This window comes from Littorina saxatilis, linkage group LG17 (assembly GCF_037325665.1).
Source record: "Littorina saxatilis isolate snail1 linkage group LG17, US_GU_Lsax_2.0, whole genome shotgun sequence".
Taxonomy (NCBI): Eukaryota; Metazoa; Mollusca; class Gastropoda; order Littorinimorpha; family Littorinidae; genus Littorina; species Littorina saxatilis.
The window spans coordinates 26486065-26506443 of NC_090261.1; the positions used below are offsets into that span (position 1 = coordinate 26486065).

The 20379-nt window shown below is 43.8% G+C and overlaps 1 protein-coding gene across 10 annotated transcripts in view; it reads left to right on the plus strand.

The window, feature by feature from the left end:
• LOC138953836 (cilia- and flagella-associated protein 70-like) overlaps positions 1–20379 on the plus strand; it is an 85940-nt gene that overhangs the window by 18465 nt on the left and 47096 nt on the right. For 9 of the 10 annotated variants that reach the window (XM_070325786.1, XM_070325787.1, XM_070325788.1 and 6 more), the window contains exons 10-15: positions 476–625; positions 4273–4357; positions 5765–5782; positions 8377–8446; positions 8894–8955; positions 17900–18037. In XM_070325786.1, coding sequence (XP_070181887.1) covers positions 476–625; positions 4273–4357; positions 5765–5782; positions 8377–8446; positions 8894–8955; positions 17900–18037 — 523 coding nt within the window. Of the gene's footprint in view, positions 1–475; positions 626–4272; positions 4358–5764; positions 5783–8376; positions 8447–8893; positions 8956–17899; positions 18038–20122; positions 20135–20379 lie in introns of all 10 variants that reach the window. The other variant, XM_070325782.1, reaches the window with a different exon arrangement.

A 20379-nucleotide genomic window follows, 5' to 3' on the forward strand; every position in this document is an offset into this window, starting at 1 on the left:
AGAAAGAAAATGTGCTGAGAGGTTGCGGAAATCGGGCTGTACTGTCAAAGGTAAACCGAACAGCTCACAGGGAAATGGCATGGGCTGCTTGCTGCAACCATCATGATAGTTCCAGCAGTTCTTTTTGCATTTGAATACACATTGTGAGAGTTATAGCATAAGTAACTGCTGTTAGTTGTTTGAAGTCCCCCAAAATTGGCGTATGGCTGCCTAAATGGTGGGGTAAAAACGGCCATACACTTGAAAACCTCCTCGTTGAAGAAAACATGAGTGTACATGGGAGTATCAGCCCGTGAACGCAGAAAGAAAAGAAGGTGTTTGAAGATTGATCTAAGCTGCTCAGTTGCGTTATTTGAAACATGTAAGTCTGAAATCTGCTTTTCAAATTTGTTTGAAACTCTTTGATGTCGGAAGATGGATGGAACTTTCAGAAATACATGTTAAACTTTATTATTTGTCTCCATTCCTCTTCCAGTGTCATCGCGTCAGACCCGGTAGAGGATGAGGACGGAGACTTCAAGGACAAAGGGGACAGGGATCACCGTCATCTGTCGGAGTCGGAGAAGATGAGAATCACGTGGAACACGGAGCGACGTTGCTACCTGGAGAATGCTGCGGTGAAGGGGTCAGTATTTTAGTAGTGACTCGGTGGATTGCTTTGAAACATTCAGAAAGTTTTGCCAACATACTAGACGTACTTTGAGTAAACATTTGGATTGTTACAGGTATCCGTTTTGTTGTTATGCTGTATATGCAAGTTTATAATGATTTTTTTAAACTGTTAGACATGATCTGTGTCCTGCATTTCCTTTATAATCATATTTATGCTCGCGCGCTCACACAAAACCATTTATGCACAAACTCAGAGGACACAAGGTTAGATTGATGAAGGGCAACTTTAAAATTTTTTAAAGTGCCAGTTGTATTAAAATAGGGGTGGTCCCGCTACACAGACTTTGATATTGCAAAAAATGTACATCTTGTAATCTGTATGCGGGACCACCCTTGCAGCAAATAAAAACACAACATTATAAAAAACATACCTGTGCTGTTGAGCACTAACATTCAATGCAACCTTGCAGCAAATAAAAACACAACATTATAAAAAACATACCTGTGCTGTTGAGCACTAACATTCAATGACAACCTTTTTTACAAAATTTATGCAATCCAGCATTGGCTCAAGCCTGAGCCATGCCTTAGCAAAAGTATTACATAACATAACCCGCACAAAAGTTTGGGGTTGACCGCCAAAATGAAAATGACTAGGGTAATACCAGATAAATCCAACCTTACGCGGTGGAAAGAACATGGGGAGGATGGAGGGTCAGCAAAAATTTCTCGGCTGTTCGACTAGAAATAGTTTGGACGGAAGTGATAGAACATCAAGTCCATCATGCCTTGTTCTATTATAGTACTTCCTGTGCCCGCAACCGAAAGTTCGTCTGCTACCAAACGAAGGCAAGGTCCTACCCTCTCCTTTGTGACATAAATTTCCTTTATGCTCGCGCGCTCACACAAAACCATTTATGCACAAACTCAGAGGACACAAGGTTAGATTGATGAAGGGCAACTTTAAAATTTTTTAAAGTGCCAGTTGTATTAAAATAGGGGTGGTCCCGCTACACAGACTTTGATATTGCAAAAAATGTACATCTTGTAATCTGTATGCGGGACCACCCTTGCAGCAAATAAAAACACAACATTATAAAAAACATACCTGTGCTGTTGAGCACTAACATTCAATGCAACCTTGCAGCAAATAAAAACACAACATTATAAAAAACATACCTGTGCTGTTGAGCACTAACATTCAATGACAACCTTTTTTACAAAATTTATGCAATCCAGCATTGGCTCAAGCCTGAGCCATGCCTTAGCAAAAGTATTACATAACATAACCCGCACAAAAGTTTGGGGTTGACCGCCACGACTGTGGGACCTAGCCAGGTTCAACAGCAACCCCATGAAGTAGTCTCCCTCTAGTTTTAGGGTGAATAAGCTGCATGAGTGGTGAGGCCAACCTCCTCACCATCATGAAAGTATTTTCAGCTCAGCCTGTTCAGTACCAAGGTCGACCTCCCTGGCAAGAAGTAGCTGCTGATCTGAGACAGGATGGAAGGGGACCATATTACCTCCCTTGTAATGGGTTTTGCACGCGTATGTACTTTCTAAAAGCATCTGAATGCCATCGACCGAGTTCGCGAATCTGCGCGTCTGATGCTCCTTTCATCACACATGTGGTAGCTGCTCCAATCCTGAAACTATGGGAATTAAACCGGTCTGCGGGAATACCTGCTATTGTCAGCATTGCTTTTAGAGTGGAAACAAACTCTCTTCTTGATACTGCATGGCCTTCTGTGAGATAAAGAGGGCCGGGTGTGCTGCCTCTACCATGAACATAATCCTTCAGCGTCGCAACGGGACATAAGGTAGGATCCTTGCATGCACGCACCGAACTTTTATGCTGTCTCCCTGCAGCATGTTTAGCTGACCTGAATGTGATAGTTATGTTCTTGCTCTCCAACAATATGTCAGAAAGGGCTAAGTTATGTGCAGACATAGTGATTTCGCCTACCCTTAGAAAGGCATGATACGCCAAAGCAAACATTGACAAATACAACGACCGATGGTAACTATTCTGAATCGATTGCCTTGTCGTGATGAGCAAGCGATGAAGTATGTCTTCTGTGATTGGAAGTCGACTATCAACCGCGGGGTTCAACTTCCTAGCCGATTGCACCGTCTTACGGACTAAAAAGGAAGCTGACGGATCAGGAAGGTTAGCAAGCTTATGTACGTATCCTATTGCAGACATGAAGGAAGCAATGGTTGATGCCGCATATGCCCTATCTTGTAGATATGCCACGAAAAGGAAAACTGTATGCTCGCTTACTGGGAAGGCTGACTGTACTTTGCTCTCTGCTAGGAACGTGCGGAATAACTCCCAAGCTCTCTTATATGCGGTAATTGACGACGAGCCCAACGCTTGCCCTAGCAGGCTGTAAGCTGTCGCCATCAGTCTAGCGTTGCCGGCAGATCTGGGAACCTGGATGGGAGTGGATCTGCCTGCGGATGAAGCAAATGGAATTTGTCCACCTGTAATCGAGAAAGCGAATCAGCTAACTCATTCTGAATGCCAGGAACATGTTCTGCCGTACATACTATATTGAAAGACAGCGATGTGCCTACCAGACGTCTAATTAGCTTCATTACTTGCTTTTCTTTGGAAGACAGTTTGTTGATTACCCATACCAGAGCTAAATTATCGGTATGCAATACCACGCATTGGTTGCGGAACAATTCCCCCCACGTCTCCAAAGCCAGCACTATCGGGACCAACTCTAACAGAGTAATGTTTTGTGCCGACCACCAATCTGTCCATTTACCCCAAAACCAGTGAGATCCTAAAACAGCAGCAAAGCCAAAACCTTGCGCAGCGTCTGTATACAGGTGCCGAGTCTTAGGTGACAAAAACATTTCGGACAAAAAGAGATTTTTTCCATTGTACAGGTCTAGGAAATCTAGCCACACTTGTAAGTCAGATTTAGCTTCTGTCGTAAGCCGTATGCGGTGAAATGGTTTTCTGACTCCAACGGTCAAGTCGATGAGTCTACGCAGAAATGCCCTACCAGGGATCACGACTCCACAAGCAAAACTCAATAGACCTATCACTGACTGTAGCTCGCGAAGTGTTGTCTTGCTAGCTGACATGAGCGATGAAATGGCTTGCTTACATTTGACCAGTTTTTCCTCCGGTAATCGAACCTCTGATGTTTGGCTATCTATTTCATAACCTACGAAGGTCATCACCGTCGCAGGGGTGAATGTTTTGTCTTGTGCAATCGGTACGCCCAAAGTATGGCAGAGTCCCAAGAGGGAGAGCAGATCTTGCCTACATTTATGTTCGGTGGCGTTAACCAAGAAAAAATCATCTAGTATGTGAGTTATGTTTTTTACCCCTTTTTTGGTCACAGTTATCCATTCCAAGGCGGTACTGAACTCCTCGAAAATGCGACAGCAAAAATTTCTCGGCTGTTCGACTAGAAATAGTTTGGACGGAAGTGATAGAACATCAAGTCCATCATGCCTTGTTCTATTATAGTACTTCCTGTGCCCGCAACCGAAAGTTCGTCTGCTACCAAACGAAGGCAAGGTCCTACCCTCTCCTTTGTGACATAAATTTCCTTTGAAAAAGCTGCCATTGTTATTGATGTAAATCTTGTTTGCACATTGAATGGAAGATAGCAGCTTTATTTTTTATGATTTCAGATTCCAAGACTCAGTTGCAAAAACTCGCTACTGGCCTATTGAGATTTTCCGATTTCCTCAGCCTGCTGGTGGCAAAGGCAAAAAGGTAACACTTTCAAAAAAAGCATATTTGCTGTCAGCGAACTTTACAACCTTCCTGGTACCTGCGCTCTTCTGTTTGTGTTGAGAATGCTAAATGCTAGTCCTGCACACACAAAAAACAAAACAAAAAAACTGTTGTTCACAGCAGACTGTAAACTCCCCTGTTTTCTGACTGATCAGCTTGCAGAATTGTGCACATGATGTGGTCTTGCACTGTAGTCGCATACTGAAGGTATGCACACAGTCACATAATATAATACAGCACAATACAATTTACAGTGTTGTTTGCTAATATTTTTTTGTCTTCACCATTTCATGTATTATAATTGTCACCTTTTGTGCATATAATCAAGACTTGAAAGCACACTTTGGGGGGGCTTTCATTATTTATTTGCAATTTTTGTGTATCTTTCATCATCTGTATTCACTTGTACTGTACAGTTTTGCTTGTATACATTTATGCACATTTTTATTTGATAACTATTATTGGAGTGCATGTTTTTGTTCATATGTCATGTCTGTTTTGTGCTGATTTTATTCTCGTTTTCTTTTATTTGAAAACAGATGACAAGGGTGTGTATCTACCTTAGTACAGAGAAAATTTGGAGAGAGATTTGTTCAGATAGACATTATCAGTGGAACTAGCTTTTTTTGACAGCATTCTTTGCACTTAGAAGACTCTTTATTACTTTTGATTTTTGAAGAATTTAACGAAAGAAATAGAATTATTGAACAGAATTTAGCATGAACATATTGACATATTGACCGCAGATCTGCCATTCGCATCAAAGGGAAATAAAGATGAGCAAACTTTCAACAAAGAGAATTTTCATGCTTTACCTGAAGAAAGTTTTCATTTTTGTTACGGTTTTTCTTTTTGGTACTTGTTTGGCCTGGTCAAAAACAACCTTTTTGTGCATTTGTCAAAAAGCTGGAGGAACAAAACGCAGAGGAGTCTTTTTTTGACACTTCAGCCAAATGTGGTGACAATCGGAGGAATAGTTTTGATCACAATGTGTGTGACGCTACTCCGACCATTAACGTTGACGCCACAACACTTGGTCCTAAAAATCAGATGTTATGAAATTGTTTCTGCAGATATCATAACAAAATTTGCACCCTGCATTCCTTAACAATTCAAGTATGTACCGTGCAAGTTTTGTGTAAATTGGTTTATATTCTAGTGTGTAGCGCAAACACAAAAAACGGCAATTTTGCGCGAAATCCATGGGGTTTCCTAACCTTAAGCGAAATATACTTCACTGAACTCTCTGACTTCTGGGGAGAAAGAGGGATTAGTTATGGGCGTGTGACTGATGATTTTGGACAGTATCAGATGCACCTGTTTGTCTAGAGTGTAAGTAATGAAAATAACAAGAACCGTATGAATTTTTGTCCCCCAATGATATAGCTCACCAGTAAATTGAAGGTAAAGTAAATATAAACAGCAGCATCATGATATGCTGCTTGTCAGTTTTGCTTTAAAAAAAACACTTGCAACATGCAACCAAATGCTGCAGGTTGTGAATACCTTCTCCCCCAAAACTCACGTTAGCTAGTTAGTTGTGTTCCACTCAGTTAGTTGTTTTGTTTTTGTCTGTTTGTTCCTCATAACTGATACTAACCCTTATAAAAACCCGGTTTCTTTGCAGGCTTTTTCTGTTTTTTGATTTGATGCTTATTTTTCAACCTATTCGGTTTTCTTTATAAAAAAAGCAAGTCGCACCGTGAAGAGATATAAAAACATTTAGTAAAGCTGTCGGCATCAAAGTAACAGATTAACACTAAAAAAAACAGTCATCGCCAAGACTATATTAAGATAGTCTCGACTAACCACAGCCAAAGACCAAGGCGGGTCACGCTCGTCTCCACGGAGCGTGCGAACGCAGTACTTACTTAACATATTTTCTGTCATTCTGAGCACATTTTTGGAGTAAACATGACATATGTATATATTTTTGAATTCAGGAGAAATTGAGGAATACGATTCAATCATTTTTAATCTGTTAGTGAAAAATCGATTTTAATGACAACTTTAACGAGCAAACTAATTAACAAATTTTTACGCTGCCAAGTTGAAATTCAATCCTGTAATCCGGACTTCGTGGAAGATTGCTTGACCGAACTTTCAATCAATTGGATTAAAAAATAAGGGCGTGACAGTGCTGCCTCAACTTTCACAAAAAGGCGGATATGACGTCATCAAAGACAATTTATTGAAAAAATAAAAAAAAATGTCTGGGGATATCATACCCAGGAACTCTCATGTGAAATTTCATGAAGATCGGTCCAGTGGTTTTCTCTGAATCGCTCTACACACATGCACACACATACACCACCACCCTCGTCTCGATTCCCCGTCTATGTTAAAACATTTAGTCAAAACTTGACGAAATATAAAAACCAACCAACCCAAAAGCACTTTGCTAAATTCCCTTTTTCTTCATTGACCTTTGAGAAAGTTTATTTGATCCCAACCTCCTTCAAGAATACTAACCTTTTTGAAGATGAGAGTGGTATGAAAAAGAAATGGTAAAGTATATGAACATGAAAAATGAATTGAACAGCCGTCTTTGAACTGCCCAGTTTCTTCTTTTTTGTTCCAGGGCTACGTACGTAAAGCTGCCAACAGCTGTCATGCACTGTTTTTTTCTTTCAGTGTTCTCTTTCTGGTGTGAAATGCCCGTGTATTTGACCTGAAACCAGCATGCTGAAATGTCATGCTGTTCCTGCTTGCACTAATTTCCTTTTCCAGTATGCAATAGTTTTTCATTAAGGGTGTTACTTTTCTATGCCGTTACTTTTTGTGTTCTTTCTCTGTACATATATCATCTGAGTGCTTTGTAGATATTTTTTTTTCTCCCCCCTAGATGTCTGTTGTCTTACTGCATGATTCCCCAAGGATGATTTCCCAGTTTGATATTTGTTTCTTTTGTGTTTAGTTGAAAGTTTGAATGACTTTTTGTGTGCACAAAAATGTTGTGTTGTTGATTTTTGTTGTGTTCATTTCACAAAGTAGAGCAGAAACTAGTTTGGATAATAATTCATTGATAAGAGTAATAGCTAGCAGCAAACTAATGTTAAGAAAAGGGGGTGGGGAGGGTGAGGGGGGATAAGAGATAAGGAAATGGGGATACAGTTTACATTTGATGCGCGTATGGTGTTTCTGCCAGGTTCTCTTTTCATCAGCTTATTTGTCATATCATACTTTGTTTCTCTTGCTTGTCTGAGTATTGTTGTTATTTCCTTGTGCATACCCATCTCTACCCATTTCAAAAATTGTATTTATTTTCAAACAAAATTATGGCAAGATATTATCAGCAGATGGTAATTGGTATGGGTCAAGGGGTGGACATTTGAAAAAAAAAAAGCTTCATGAACTGGGAACTATTTTGAGTGCTTTGTTTTCATCTTGTTTAGTGCTTGTAATACAGTGGAACCCCCCTTTTAAGACCTTCATAACTCTGAGAAAATCAGGTCTTAAAAAGGAGGGAGTCTTAAAATGGGGGTAAATTTACAGAGGTTATGAACAGAAAGTCTGAGAATACAGGGTCTTAAAAGGGAGGGAGTCTTAAATTGGGGGTCTTATAGGGGGGGTCCACTGTACTTATTAGACTGGTGTCATCATCTGAAGAGAGGCGAACGACATGTTCCTGACCTAAGAAGTAATACTGATTGATTGAAAATGTTGATGCCCTTCTTCCAAAGATAATTGAAAACCACATTACTTCAACTTTTGTATGCATCATTTTAGCCTTTTAATTCCAGTGTATTGATAAATTCATTGACATTAGTACATTGGTATGCCTTTCAACAAAGCACATCTGTGAGAAAGATGCTATGTCTGATCTGTAGGATTTAAACACTGAGTCATTCATCTTTTTCTCATAACTTGTAGACATGGCGCAGAATATATTTGTAGTTTTATTCTGTTAAATTTGATGAACATTTTAAGGAAAATATAATGAGGACGATGCTGATGTTGTGAATTCCATATGTAATATAATTTTTCTTCCTTCCCAGGATGAGGAGGGAACGATCAGTTACCATGGAGTGGCTTTCCTCAATCTCGCACCTCTCCTCTACCCTGGAGGTAAAACTACAACTCTTTTTACTTTTGGAAAGTTTGGAAAAACGAGATGGTATGCAGTGGAACCCCTTTAACGACCTTCAAAAATCTGAGAAAATCAGGTCTTAAAATGGAGGGAGTCTCAAAATGGAAGTAAATTTACAGAGGTTATGAACAAAACATCTTAAAAAGGAGGAAGTCTTAAATTGGGGGGGTCTTAAAAGGGGGGTTCCACTGTATTCCTATTACTATTAGTCTGTATGGACTGGGATGGGAAGGGTGGGGTAGCCTAACATAAAACAAAAGCAGGAAGGCTGGTAGAGTGTCAAGAGGTGTCAAACTGCCTGTTCTCAGCACTGTTGGTGTGAGAGCTTTAGTTATGTGTGATTTGTGGAGAATCTGAGCACTGATATCAATACTTATAATGTGTTTGTGCATATCATAATATCATAATGGTTTTTACGTTTTCAGTCAAGCGAATCCGAGGTGCCTTCAAAGTGCTTCCTTACACTGATCACCTTTTACACGAGAAGGTAAGCTGAAGGCCGCGATTGCACATACAGTAGAGCGCCCGTTTTATGACGCCCCTTACCCCCATTTTAAGATCCCTTCCCCAGCCCCCACATCTCCACCCCCTCCACCTTTTTAAGACACTGCTTGCTCAAATTTTCTTAGCGTATCATCAACTCGATCATGTCCCTAAAAGGAAAATTTCCTGTGAGGACGTTAAGGATCCCCTTGTATCGAATTTTCTGTTCCTGACCTGTGAATCGTTATCTGCATTTAAAAGTGCCTCTCTTTTGCCCTAATTTTCTCAGATTTTTGCCAATCTTTTAAAAGGAGATTAACTTACATATTACTTTCTCCAAATCTCATAAATAGCAATTTACTTCAGTTGAGTGCTAAAACGTTGAACACGCTTCCCTGGTTACACAAAGGGAAGCTAATCCCCCCCAAAAAATCACGTAACCATGGTCACCAGACCACGTGATCTATGAGGGTAAGCTCCCCTTGAAGCCACGTGACACGCGGCCGCCATATTGCTCTCACTTCTCTTCCGACGCCTGAGCTGCTCAGACGTACTTGGACTCACGCTCCGGGCTTTTGTTGCCCTTTTCAGCCTTGGTTGGCTGAATTTTTCCCTGGTTTTCTCTTCGTCCTTACTCACGGGTGAGATCTTTCCTGCTTTCGTTTTTGGTTAGGGAATTTTCGGTTTTAGAACTTGTATTTCTAGAACTTTTCCAGTGGTCAACATGTCTGATAAAGACGCAAAGAAGCGTAGCTCTACGCACGTGGAGCCTGATACACCTTCTAAGCGGTCGGCGAAGAAACCTAAATCTAAGCCTACTGTGCAGGTTGTTGACCCAGCCACTTCTGCTACATTTAACGTAGTCATTGATCCGCCTACTTTCACCGGTGGTTTCTCCACCTCCTGAACTTAACAGAATTTCCGCTAGCAACGCTCCTTTAGACAAAGAGCAGATGTTAGACATTTTTCAGACTTTTGCGGGTCAGTTGAAGGACATTTTTGTGGAGGAACGGCGAGCTGCCAGTCTCCTTTCTTCCAAACTTCCCTCTAGGGTTGTCGGTGTTGAGTCGTTGTCAAGTATGCGACTTCCTTCTGCCACTGTTACGTCGGCCGACGTTCTAGATGGCTCTCCGACTTCTGGTCTTGACGAGTTGCTGTTTCCGTGCAAGGACCTGTCTTCCGGTTTCCCTAACCGACAAGGTATGACTGGTCGAGCACAAGTAGCCAGCTGCCGTTCCGCGGCAGTGGGTGGCGAACGTGACTCTCAAGTGCGTCCAACAGCGGGAATTTCCTTCCGTCTCGAGGGCGTTACTTGTGCCATCCCACAGGGAGTGTGTCGAGATCGTGAAGTTCCTCACGTTTCTTCGGCTGCACAGGCATCTTCACTTCCGCTTGCGGAACATGAAGACGACATTGACCAGATGTCAGGAGAGGCTTACACTTCCGGTGGACGCCCTGACTTTTTTCCGGTTACCGTTGACAGTGACGCTTGCCGTACTGCACGCGGTTTCCTACCGGAAGACTGCGCCGTCGCGCAGGATGCTTCTTCGGTTTACGGAAGTGCTACTTCCATTCCGGATGAAGAAAGTTTCCGGTTACCGGCGAAGTTTCACCTTTCCATCGCTTTGGCAGCGGAGGTGACTTCGAGATATTTTCCGGAGGGAGTGGTTGCAGCAGTCGATGCTACCGCTCCACCGAAGACAGCGATCGATGATTTCATGCCATCGCAGCCTGCTTCCCCGGGTTTTCGATTTTGCGAATCCCCGTCGGTAGCCTACGAGATGGCAAAGGTGTTAGCTGCTAACCCACCTCCGGGTAGTAGCATGCCTCTTCGGCCAGTTCCTTTGCTTGTGGCGCATGGTCCAGCTCCTTCTTCAGCGGAGCCATGGCTTGCCACGGAACAACAGGCCTCTGTGTTTCACCACTCTTCTCACAAGAAATTGGTTTTAAGGCACAACTCTCGCGGTTTGATTCAGACTTTTGCATTGCCAAGAGCACCACTTCCGGTGACTCCGGCGATTGAGGATCTTCGGTTTGATCCTTTCAAAAAGGATAGGACCTTTGCTTACCCCGAATCCGCTCTGCTTGGATTGGAGGAAGCAGGAAGGTCATTGCTGGAACTTGCGTCTCTCTGAGACTTTGTTGCGATCTCTGTCTCGTTCGCTTACCTCTTCGCTTGAACCTTTTGAGTTCAGAAACGACGCAAGCGAGCAGGATGTGGCCTCTCTTTTGTCTGCGCTGGCGAAGGTGTCAGCACAACAAATGTCGTCCTCGGCCAGGCTCTACGCTCACACAGTCTTTACCCGGAGAGATAATTTCCTCTCGGAGTCTCGGCTGCATGATCGTAGAACGATTGACTCTCTGCGCACCTCTCCGTTTACAGAGGATGCTCTACTGGGTCCTTTGTCTCTTGATGCACTGCACAAGGAGACACAAGAAGCGAAAGACTTGGAGTTTGCGAAGTTTACGCAACGCTCGGCTAGTCAACTTTATACCAAACAATCCGGTTCGTCTGCCCCCATGGCCTCTTTGGCTAAAGGTGGTTCCAAACAACATTCTGGTCCTGCTAGAGGCCGCGGAAGGAGCGCTCCTTATCCTAATAAGAAGCCTTCCTTTGGCAAGTCTCAGGGGTCTGGGCGCAAGCCCAACCCCCAATGATGCATCACCGATCAGCTTATCCCTACAGCCTCCATCCCTGTGGTGGCGGGCGGCCTGTCTCGGGCTCTCTGTTGCTGGATACAGAATGTACCCAGTCAATGGATCGTAGGGATAATCAGATCGGGGTTCCGGCTGCTCTGGCGAGAGGGCAAAGCACCTCTTACCAGAGTTCTACCCCAGTTTTCTTTTCCTGCCAACAAAGAATCGGTCACGGTTATCAACGCCGAGATTCTGGCGCTATTGCAGAAACAAGCCGTGGAAGAAGTGATCGATCATTCCTCCCCGGGCTTTTATGGTCGGATTTTCGTGGTCCCCAAGGCATCAGGGGGGTGGCGTCCAGTTCTGGACCTATCCCCCCTGAACGCTTTTCTGAGAGAGATCAGATTCACAATGGAAACTCCAGCAACGGTCAGGGACGCCCTTCGCCCAGGCGATTGGGTCACGTCTATAGACTTAAAGGCAGAGTAAGCCTCCCGTAAACCATCACAGATACGGTCAGGCTTTTACACACAGTACAAACACCCTTTCATTTCAACACTCACCAATTGAGAACATCCTAGGTGCCCTCCGTAAAGAGCGAACAATTTTCAAAGAATTTATTTTTGCGTGGTTTATCTTACCCCTGAGCCATCGTGAACCCGTGTGATCCAGTTTTCCTTTTTCACAATGCAGTCGTCAGTTAGTCATGAATGCGACTCGATGTGAGCTTATCTACAATAGCACGTTTTTTATGCACGAAACAACGGCTGTGGTTCACAAGAACTCTTGCGATGGCTTTTGACTGTTGAGAGGAACGGCGATTTGCACTGATAAACCTTCGTCTGCTACGACCCTTGCGTGACCCTGCTTCCGGGCTTTTCTTTTTTTTAAACTTTCACAACTTCGAATTGTTCTGATCTTGTCTTGATGAAAAACGAATTCTTTTATGATTAAAGAATGTTTGTGTAACAAGCTGTCAATTTATTATTTAGATTTTAAAAGTTAGGTCTAGCGCAAAAACAAGGCGCCGTTGTTGTTAACGAACAAGTCTACGAAAATAAATTCTTTGAAAATGTCTCACGCTCGACAGAAAGCAGCCAGGATGTTCCCGTTCGGTGAGCGTTCAAATGGAAGTATGCTTGTACTGTATTTAGACGCTCGGGGAGCTCTGTGATGGTTTACGGGAGGCTTACTGTGCCTTTAACAGACGCTTATTTTCATATCCTCCTTCACCACATGGACAGAAAGTGGCTGCGTTTCCGATGGGGAGACAAAGCTTATCAGTTCAGGGCCCTGCCCTTTGGTCTGTCGCTCGCACCATGGATCTTTACTATGGTTGTGAGACAGCTTTGTGCCCTGATCAGGCAAAAGGGCATACGGCTTCGGGCGTCCTTGGACGACTGGCTCATCCTGAACCAGTCTCGGGAACTTTGCCTATCCCATACTCACCTCGTCCTGCGTCTAGCCCTAGACATGGGATTTGCGATCAATCAGGCCAAGTCGGATCTCTCCCCTGCCCAGGTGTTTACCTATCTGGGCATGAGATTCGACACCGTGGCTTGGACAGTTCGGCCTTCTCTCAGGAGAGTGACCAAGCTTCAAGATTCGATTCGAAGGCTGGATAAACAGCAAAGAGCTCCGGTGAGGCTTCTTGCATCCATTTTGGGACAAATGGAGTCCATGGCCAAGCTTGTCCCTCTGGGAAGGGTGCTCAAGCGCCCTTTCCAGGCAGCTCTCTCAGCGGCTTGGCATCCTGCTTCCCAAGGATGGCAGATGTCGGTGCCGATTCAAGGGTGGTTCCATCACACAACCAGTCAGTGGCTGCAGATGGACTGGATCACCCAGGGTGTACCCATTGTCCCTCCTCCCTCCAGTGCAGATCTTTGCACAGACGCGTCCCTATCGGGATGGGGTGCACACCTGGGACAGCATACGGCCTCAGGCCTCTGGAATGCTGTTCAGGCAGAAGCTCCCATCAACGTCCTAGAACTAGAGGCAGTCGCTCAGGGTCTCCTGAGTTTGCTGCCTCATCTGCGGGGCAGACATGTCCGCATTCTCACGGACAATACCACAGTAGCTGCTTATCTCAACAATCAGGGCGGAGTACGCTCTCCCTCCCTGTCGATCAGATCTTGCCAGATTCTGATCTGGTGCCAGCAGCATCGAATCATGTTGTCCGCGAAACATCTCCCAGGCCGTCTCAACGTCCTGGCAGATGCGCTGAGCCGGTCCTCACGTGTCACACACATGGAGTGGACCATCACTCATCATGCCCTACAGAGCCTTTGGGCTCACATTGACAAACCGATGATCGATCTTTTTGCGACACGGTTCTCGAAGAGACTCCCTCTGTTCGTCTCACCGTTTCCGGACCCGGAGGCATGGGCGGTGAACGCCCTGGAGTTGGACTGGTCAGGCCTGTCAGCCTACGCATTCCCTCCACCGTCCCTCCTCGGAAAAGTGCTCAGAAAGGCAGATCTGGAACGCCCTTCTCTCGTTCTCGTAGCTCCAATGTGGACCAGTCAGCACTGGTACCCGGATCTGCTGCGTCTCTCTCAGGGGTCTCCAGTACCACTAAATCTGGTCAGGGGAGAGCTCCTACAACCCAGAACCGGCGTGCTTCACGAAAACCCGCAGTCTCTACAGCTACACGGCTGGAGGTTGTTAGGGACGCACTCAAACACTCTGGCGCGTCGGACATGACTGTTTCCTTGGTTCAAGAGGCACACAGAATTTCTACGAGATCTGTATACTCCTCTCATTGGACCGCTTAGACTCGTTGGTGTGCTTTGAACGGAGTCAATCCAGTGGCTCCTAGGTCAATGCAAGTTGCAAACCATTTGTCATGGTTGTCATCGCAAGGTTGTTCGGCTTCTTCGCTTAAGGTCAGAAGGTCGGCTATCTCGTCTACGCTAAAGCAGTTAGGCCATACCATCAATCTTGGCGGAGCTATAGCCTCGGTGCTGAAAGGCGCCTCGATTGTAGACTTTAAGTCTAAGATACCAGTCCCTGCATGGGATCTCTTCCTTATCCTTGAGTTTCTTAGATCATCGGAGTTTGAACCTCTGCATTCTGCGAAGCTTCCAAACCTAACTCGCAAAACACTCATGTTACTTTTACTAGCTACGGCCAGAAGAGGTAGCGAAGTACATGCTCTATCCGGCTTACAAAGAGACATTTCTATTCAATCGGATGGTTCCATATCTCTTAATTTTAGACCAGACTTCCTGGCTAAAAATCAAAGACCTGATCAGCAGTCTCCAGTTATTACGATCCCTCCACTGTCTAACATTTTAGCCCCTGGGGATCCTGATCTTGTTAACTGCCCTGTCCGTGCGTTAAATGGTTATTTATCTCGCACGAACCCCATCAGATCCAGCAATCAGAAGTTAATTATTGTTTATTTCCACAAACACTACCCGAGACAAAGACATTGCAAAGTCTACATTGGCTAAATGGGCTTCCACCCTCATCATGTGTGGTGGCAGCAAAAAGAAGGTGGGGGGGCGACTCAGTATGTCCTGCCTCTCTCTTCGGCGAGGACGCATGAAACTCGTGCATGGGCCTCTTCACTTGCCGTCCTGAAGTCCAGACGGCTCTCCGAGGTCCTTGGAGCTGCATATTGGAAGTCAGACGACATCTTTCTGAACTTCTACCTGAGAGACGTGGCGGGTTCCCGTCCTGACGGTTGCAGCGTTCTACCAGCAGTGGTAGTTGCCGGGCAAGCTCTTCCTAGATCCTAGGGTGAGTAATCCCTCCTCCTTTAGTAGCATTCTGCTATTTATGAGATTTGGAGTAAGTAATATGTAATTTAATCAAAAATTTCAAGAGTAAATTTTCATTTGATAAATATACTTACCCAAATCTCATACCAAATACCCTCCCACCTACCCTGCTATAAGCTTGCTCAGGCTTGTCAAGAAGTGAGAGCAATATGGCGGCCGCGTGTCACGTGGCTTCAAGGGGAGCTTACCCTCATAGATCACGTGGTCTGGTGACCATGGTTACGTGATGTTTTTTGGGGGAAGTAGCTTGACCCTTTGTGTAACCAGGGAAGCGTGTTCAACGATTTAGCACTCAACTGAAGTAAATTGCTATTTTTGAGATTTGGGTAAGTATATTTATCAAATGAAAATTTACTCTTGAAATTTTCGATTGTACAGTAAAACCTGCATCTAGCGGACCCTTATTTCGGCGGACACCTTAGCATAACGGACAATTCAAGTGAGGACGGATACATTATACTCTCAAAAACACCTTAAAAGAGCGAACACCTCAAAGGCGCGGACGCGGACACCCTTCTTTGGTCCCGATTGGGTTTGTTACTTGTCAACAACGGACAAACCCTTGAAGCAGACAGCTTTTAGCAGACGCTGGTCCGCCATCTTGGTTCTGCAAATACAATCTCGCTGGCGATGTGAACGCGCGATAAGCTTATTTTGTAAGCCAATGACAGCACTTGAAAGAAGTTGATTTTTGTATGGTGCACGCTCATTGGTCGATGCCGTGAACTCACAAACATTTCGGGTTTCTACTTTCTGTACTGTGATGCATCTTCGTCTCATCCTTCGTCTTCGTCTCATCATGCCAAAACGAAAAATATTGACTTTAGAAGAGAGAGTCGATGTCATAAAGACCGTTCGAAAAGTTGCTGATGAGCTGAATTGCGGAAAAACTCAAATTTCCAACATAAAAGCTGATCGAACACAAATTCTCAGTCAGTGGGACTTTGGTGCCAGATCGACGGCAAATGTGTTAAGAGAAGAAAAACAACCTCTGATGAGTTGAATGAAGAACTCTTCGAGTGGTTTTCAACAGCTCGATCAAAGAATCTTCCAGTGAATGGCCCATTGGTTCAGATAAGAAACCGATTGCACCTCTCTCTCTCTCTCGCTCGTTCTCTCTCTCTCTCTCTCTCTCTCTCTCTCCTTTTTTTTGGAAAAAGAAAACAAAACAAAAAACTTGAGGGCTTCAAAACTTTGAGTTTTAATAATCACTGTGGCAAAAAAGAATCAGTGACTGGTTTTTTTTCTCCCAAAAAAATGTTGGCGCATTCATATTCATAAGAAAGGACACCTTGCTACAAAGGACAGTGGCAAGGCTCCCCAAGAGCGTCCTTTGCTCGCAGGTTTTACTGTACTGTATTAGGCTTTCTTGTGAGTACTTCAGTCATTCGTTTTTTCAAGCTTTAGTGTGGAGACATCGTGAAGTTGTCTGGTATGAGACCAAAAATCAGTTCTCTTGCTGTGAAGCCATCAAAAGCACAAGGTGATAGCTGGGTCGTGAGTAAGGCTGATCAATCAATCAATCAATATGAGGCTTATATCGCGCGTATTCCGTGGGTACAGTTCTAAGCGCAGGGATTTATTTACTTATTTATTTTTTATTTTTTTATTTTATGCGATTTATTTATGCCGTGTGAGATGGAATTTTTTTACACAATACATCACGCATTCAAATCGGCCAGCAGATCGCAGCCATTTCGGCGCATATCCTACTTTTCACGGCCTATTATATTTCCAAGTCACAGGGGTATTTTGGTGGACATTTTTATCTATGCCTATACAATTTTGCCAGGAAAGACCCTTTTGTCAATCGTAGGATCTTTAACGTGCACACCCCAATGTAGTGTACACGAAGGGACCTCGGTTTTTCGTCTCATCCGAAAGACTAGCACTTGAACCCACCACCTAGGTTAGGAAAGGGGGGAGAAAATTGCTAACGCCCTGACCCAAAGTCGAACTCGCAACCTCTCGCTTCCGAGCGCAAGTGCGTTACCACTCGGCCACCCGGTCCACATGGCAAAGATGAGTCGTGTATGCATTTGCTTTTTGGCTCACGTAAGTGTAGCCTATGCGATCGTAACTTTGTCTGTCTGTGCGTGCGTGCGTATGTGCATATGTGCGTGCGTGCGTGTGTATGTCTGTGGTAGAAACTTTTACATTTGAAGACGTCACATTACATTGACGTCACATTATGACGTAAGAGGGTTAGACGTCACGCGAAGGAAGTACTGAAAGTCTCGGTCATTATTATTTTGAGCGGGCCGAGACTAGTTGGCAGTCGTGTCCCTGTAAGTAGGCTACATGCAGACAGACAGATCTAGATCTACTGTCTCGCTTTCTTGCACAGTTTCACCTATGCTCTTTCTGTGTGTGTGTGTGTGTGTGTGTGTGTGTGTGTGTGTGTGTGTGTGTGTGTGTATGTGTGACGGAGTGATTGAGTTTGTGTTACTGTTTGTCGATTTCTTACGTGAGCCTTTATGGCTTCGCCTCTTGTCTTGTTTCATGGTGAAAATCTCTAATTTTCAGTCTAAGCGCAAAGCAGGCATTGGGGAAGAAGCTCTGAGACTGTCCTTGAACCAGCTGAACCGTAGCAGCGCCTCTCCTGCTCCCAAGAAAGCAGGCAAGGAAAAAGCCGAGGCGGAGAAGAAGGACGCAAAGAAAGGGGTAAGAGAGTTTTCAGAATGTATAGCAGCACACGTACTGTCCTCTGTGCATGTACCATTTCCACTGTCAATTTCCAGATATTCTTTGTCGTCTGTGTACTATTTTCACCTTCAATTTCCAAATATACTTTGTCGTTGCACCTTTAAATGTTGTGAGAATACTTTTACCTATATCGGTGTTCTTTTTAATTCCTGTGCACCTCAGTACCTTTACTGTCATGTATATTAATTGTGTCACTACTACTTATGGTACATACTTTTTTTTGGCTGAATCTTTCACACTTGTATCCTCTCACTGAGACTGTCACTGTCAGAAACTCCAAGAATTTAGCTAGATTTAGAGAGAAGAACAAAGCCCACCACTTTCTCTTTGCCACCTCATTTTCTCTTACCCGCTGGGATGCGCGCGCACAACGAAACTCAACAGTGCATGTTAAAAAGTGTCGCAGTTTAGACTGACACCAGCAGAGAAGTTCTGTTCGCAGAAGAAGCGCGATGTGCTATGTGTGTTATGTGCGATTAATTTGCAACCCGAAGCTCTACTCGTACAATTTATAACTGTTCAAAGTGAGACAGTTCACAAATTAAGGTCTGCCCTATAAATATAAGTATTCTATTTATATTGGGGAAGAAATAGAACTCGAAAGTCGTGAAGCGGCAACCGGCTCCGGGCTGCCATCTTTGATTTTCCCAAGCGCAACCTGGGCAAATGTATGCTACAGAAATGCAGTGAAAGATCGACTTTAGCGTCCGCTCCAGACCTTAAAGTAGGAATTAAGATATGAACAGTTAAAATAACGATCAGGTAACAGGAATAGATTAAAGGTTTCCATACAGAAATAACCAAAACATGATTACAAAGTCAACGAAAGTAGATTCGTAGAATCGCCCAAATCAACGAAAGTCGTTTGTGTTTTTGGTGTGAATTTCGTTTCACCGCCAACCGGAAATGATATGTACGCAACATTTGTGATGTAGCACTTCCTTATATGACACGAAACGAATGTGGTTGGTTGAATGGTTGATTTTTATTTCCTTTTTTCTCTTTTTTCTGTCATTTTTGTCTTTCCACTTGAACGGTTGTCTTTTGCAGCTGAACAAGTGTCTCTGTTTCTCTCCTATGCAGCCACTCCATTCTGTTCAGCTATGCTGTTTCTTCATAGACAGTGTTGGCTTCAGTCTTATATTTTTTCATGTCAGCTTTACATCAAGCTTGTCTGTGTACAATTTGTTTCATTCTGTTGAAATTTGTTCGTGTAATTTTCACGAAATGAAAATGACCCATAAAACTTATGCCTGCTCCTTCCAGCGTTCAAATAGTATCATGCAAAGTCACGATGCTGAGGTTGGTACCAGTTGGGATTGGAGTTTTGTGCAGTGCTACCTGAAGATATTCAACTAACAGCCCTCCACCCCAACCTCCTCCCTCCCCCCTCTCGCCCCGCTCCATCTGCATCCCCCCCCCCCCCCCCCCCCCGAACACCTGTCCTAAACACTCCACTACTACCTGCCAACATCTTTCTCGTATTTGCCCCTCATTCCCTCAGAAACATCTTATGCTGCTGAATGTTTAAGGAGTGAATTTCACCTGTTGTTATGTTCACAGATTGTAATGTCTTGCAGAGTGTTTGCAGTGAACTAATGCAGGATGCAGTGATGGGAGGGAGATAGTATGTGTGCATGCATGCGCACATTGGTACACATGCCTAGATGTAGGGTGTTTCAATACATACAGGGCATCAAACATGTATTTTCTAACTCAGGGGCTTTTAAAGCTGTGCATCATGTAGAGATAGTCACAAACACTAAAACTATATTCCGTTTAGATTGGGAATGTGCGTGTATTCAGTATGGAACCAGTAGAAAATAAGAATGTAAAGAGACTGTTGTAGTTTCTTCTTTGTTTTTAAAATCTCCCCCCCCCCCCCCCCCCCACACACACACACATTATTCCTACTAAAGACAGAAAAAGCAAACGTGACATGAACATTGTGGTGTATGTATAGTGGGATGCTTTGTATTAATTGTGTGTAATCAATTAGTTGAGTGTTGTGAAGTTTACATGCTGTTTGGTTGTTATTTGTAGGCATCTGGAAAGGTAATGTGCTTTTCTTTTTTTCTTCAGTAATTACTAAGATGTAGGAAACGTGCCTAGTTCTTCTATTTTTTTAATTTGATTTGAAAACAGCCAAGAACAATTATTTGTTCAATAAACAAGGTGGCGTGATTGGTCTAGAGAAAGAGGACACATTTTATTTTGGTTGCATTTTTCTTTATTTGTAATAAATATCAGTTGGTGCTAGACTCATTCGGTTACTCATGTTTCAAAGTACGCTGATTTTG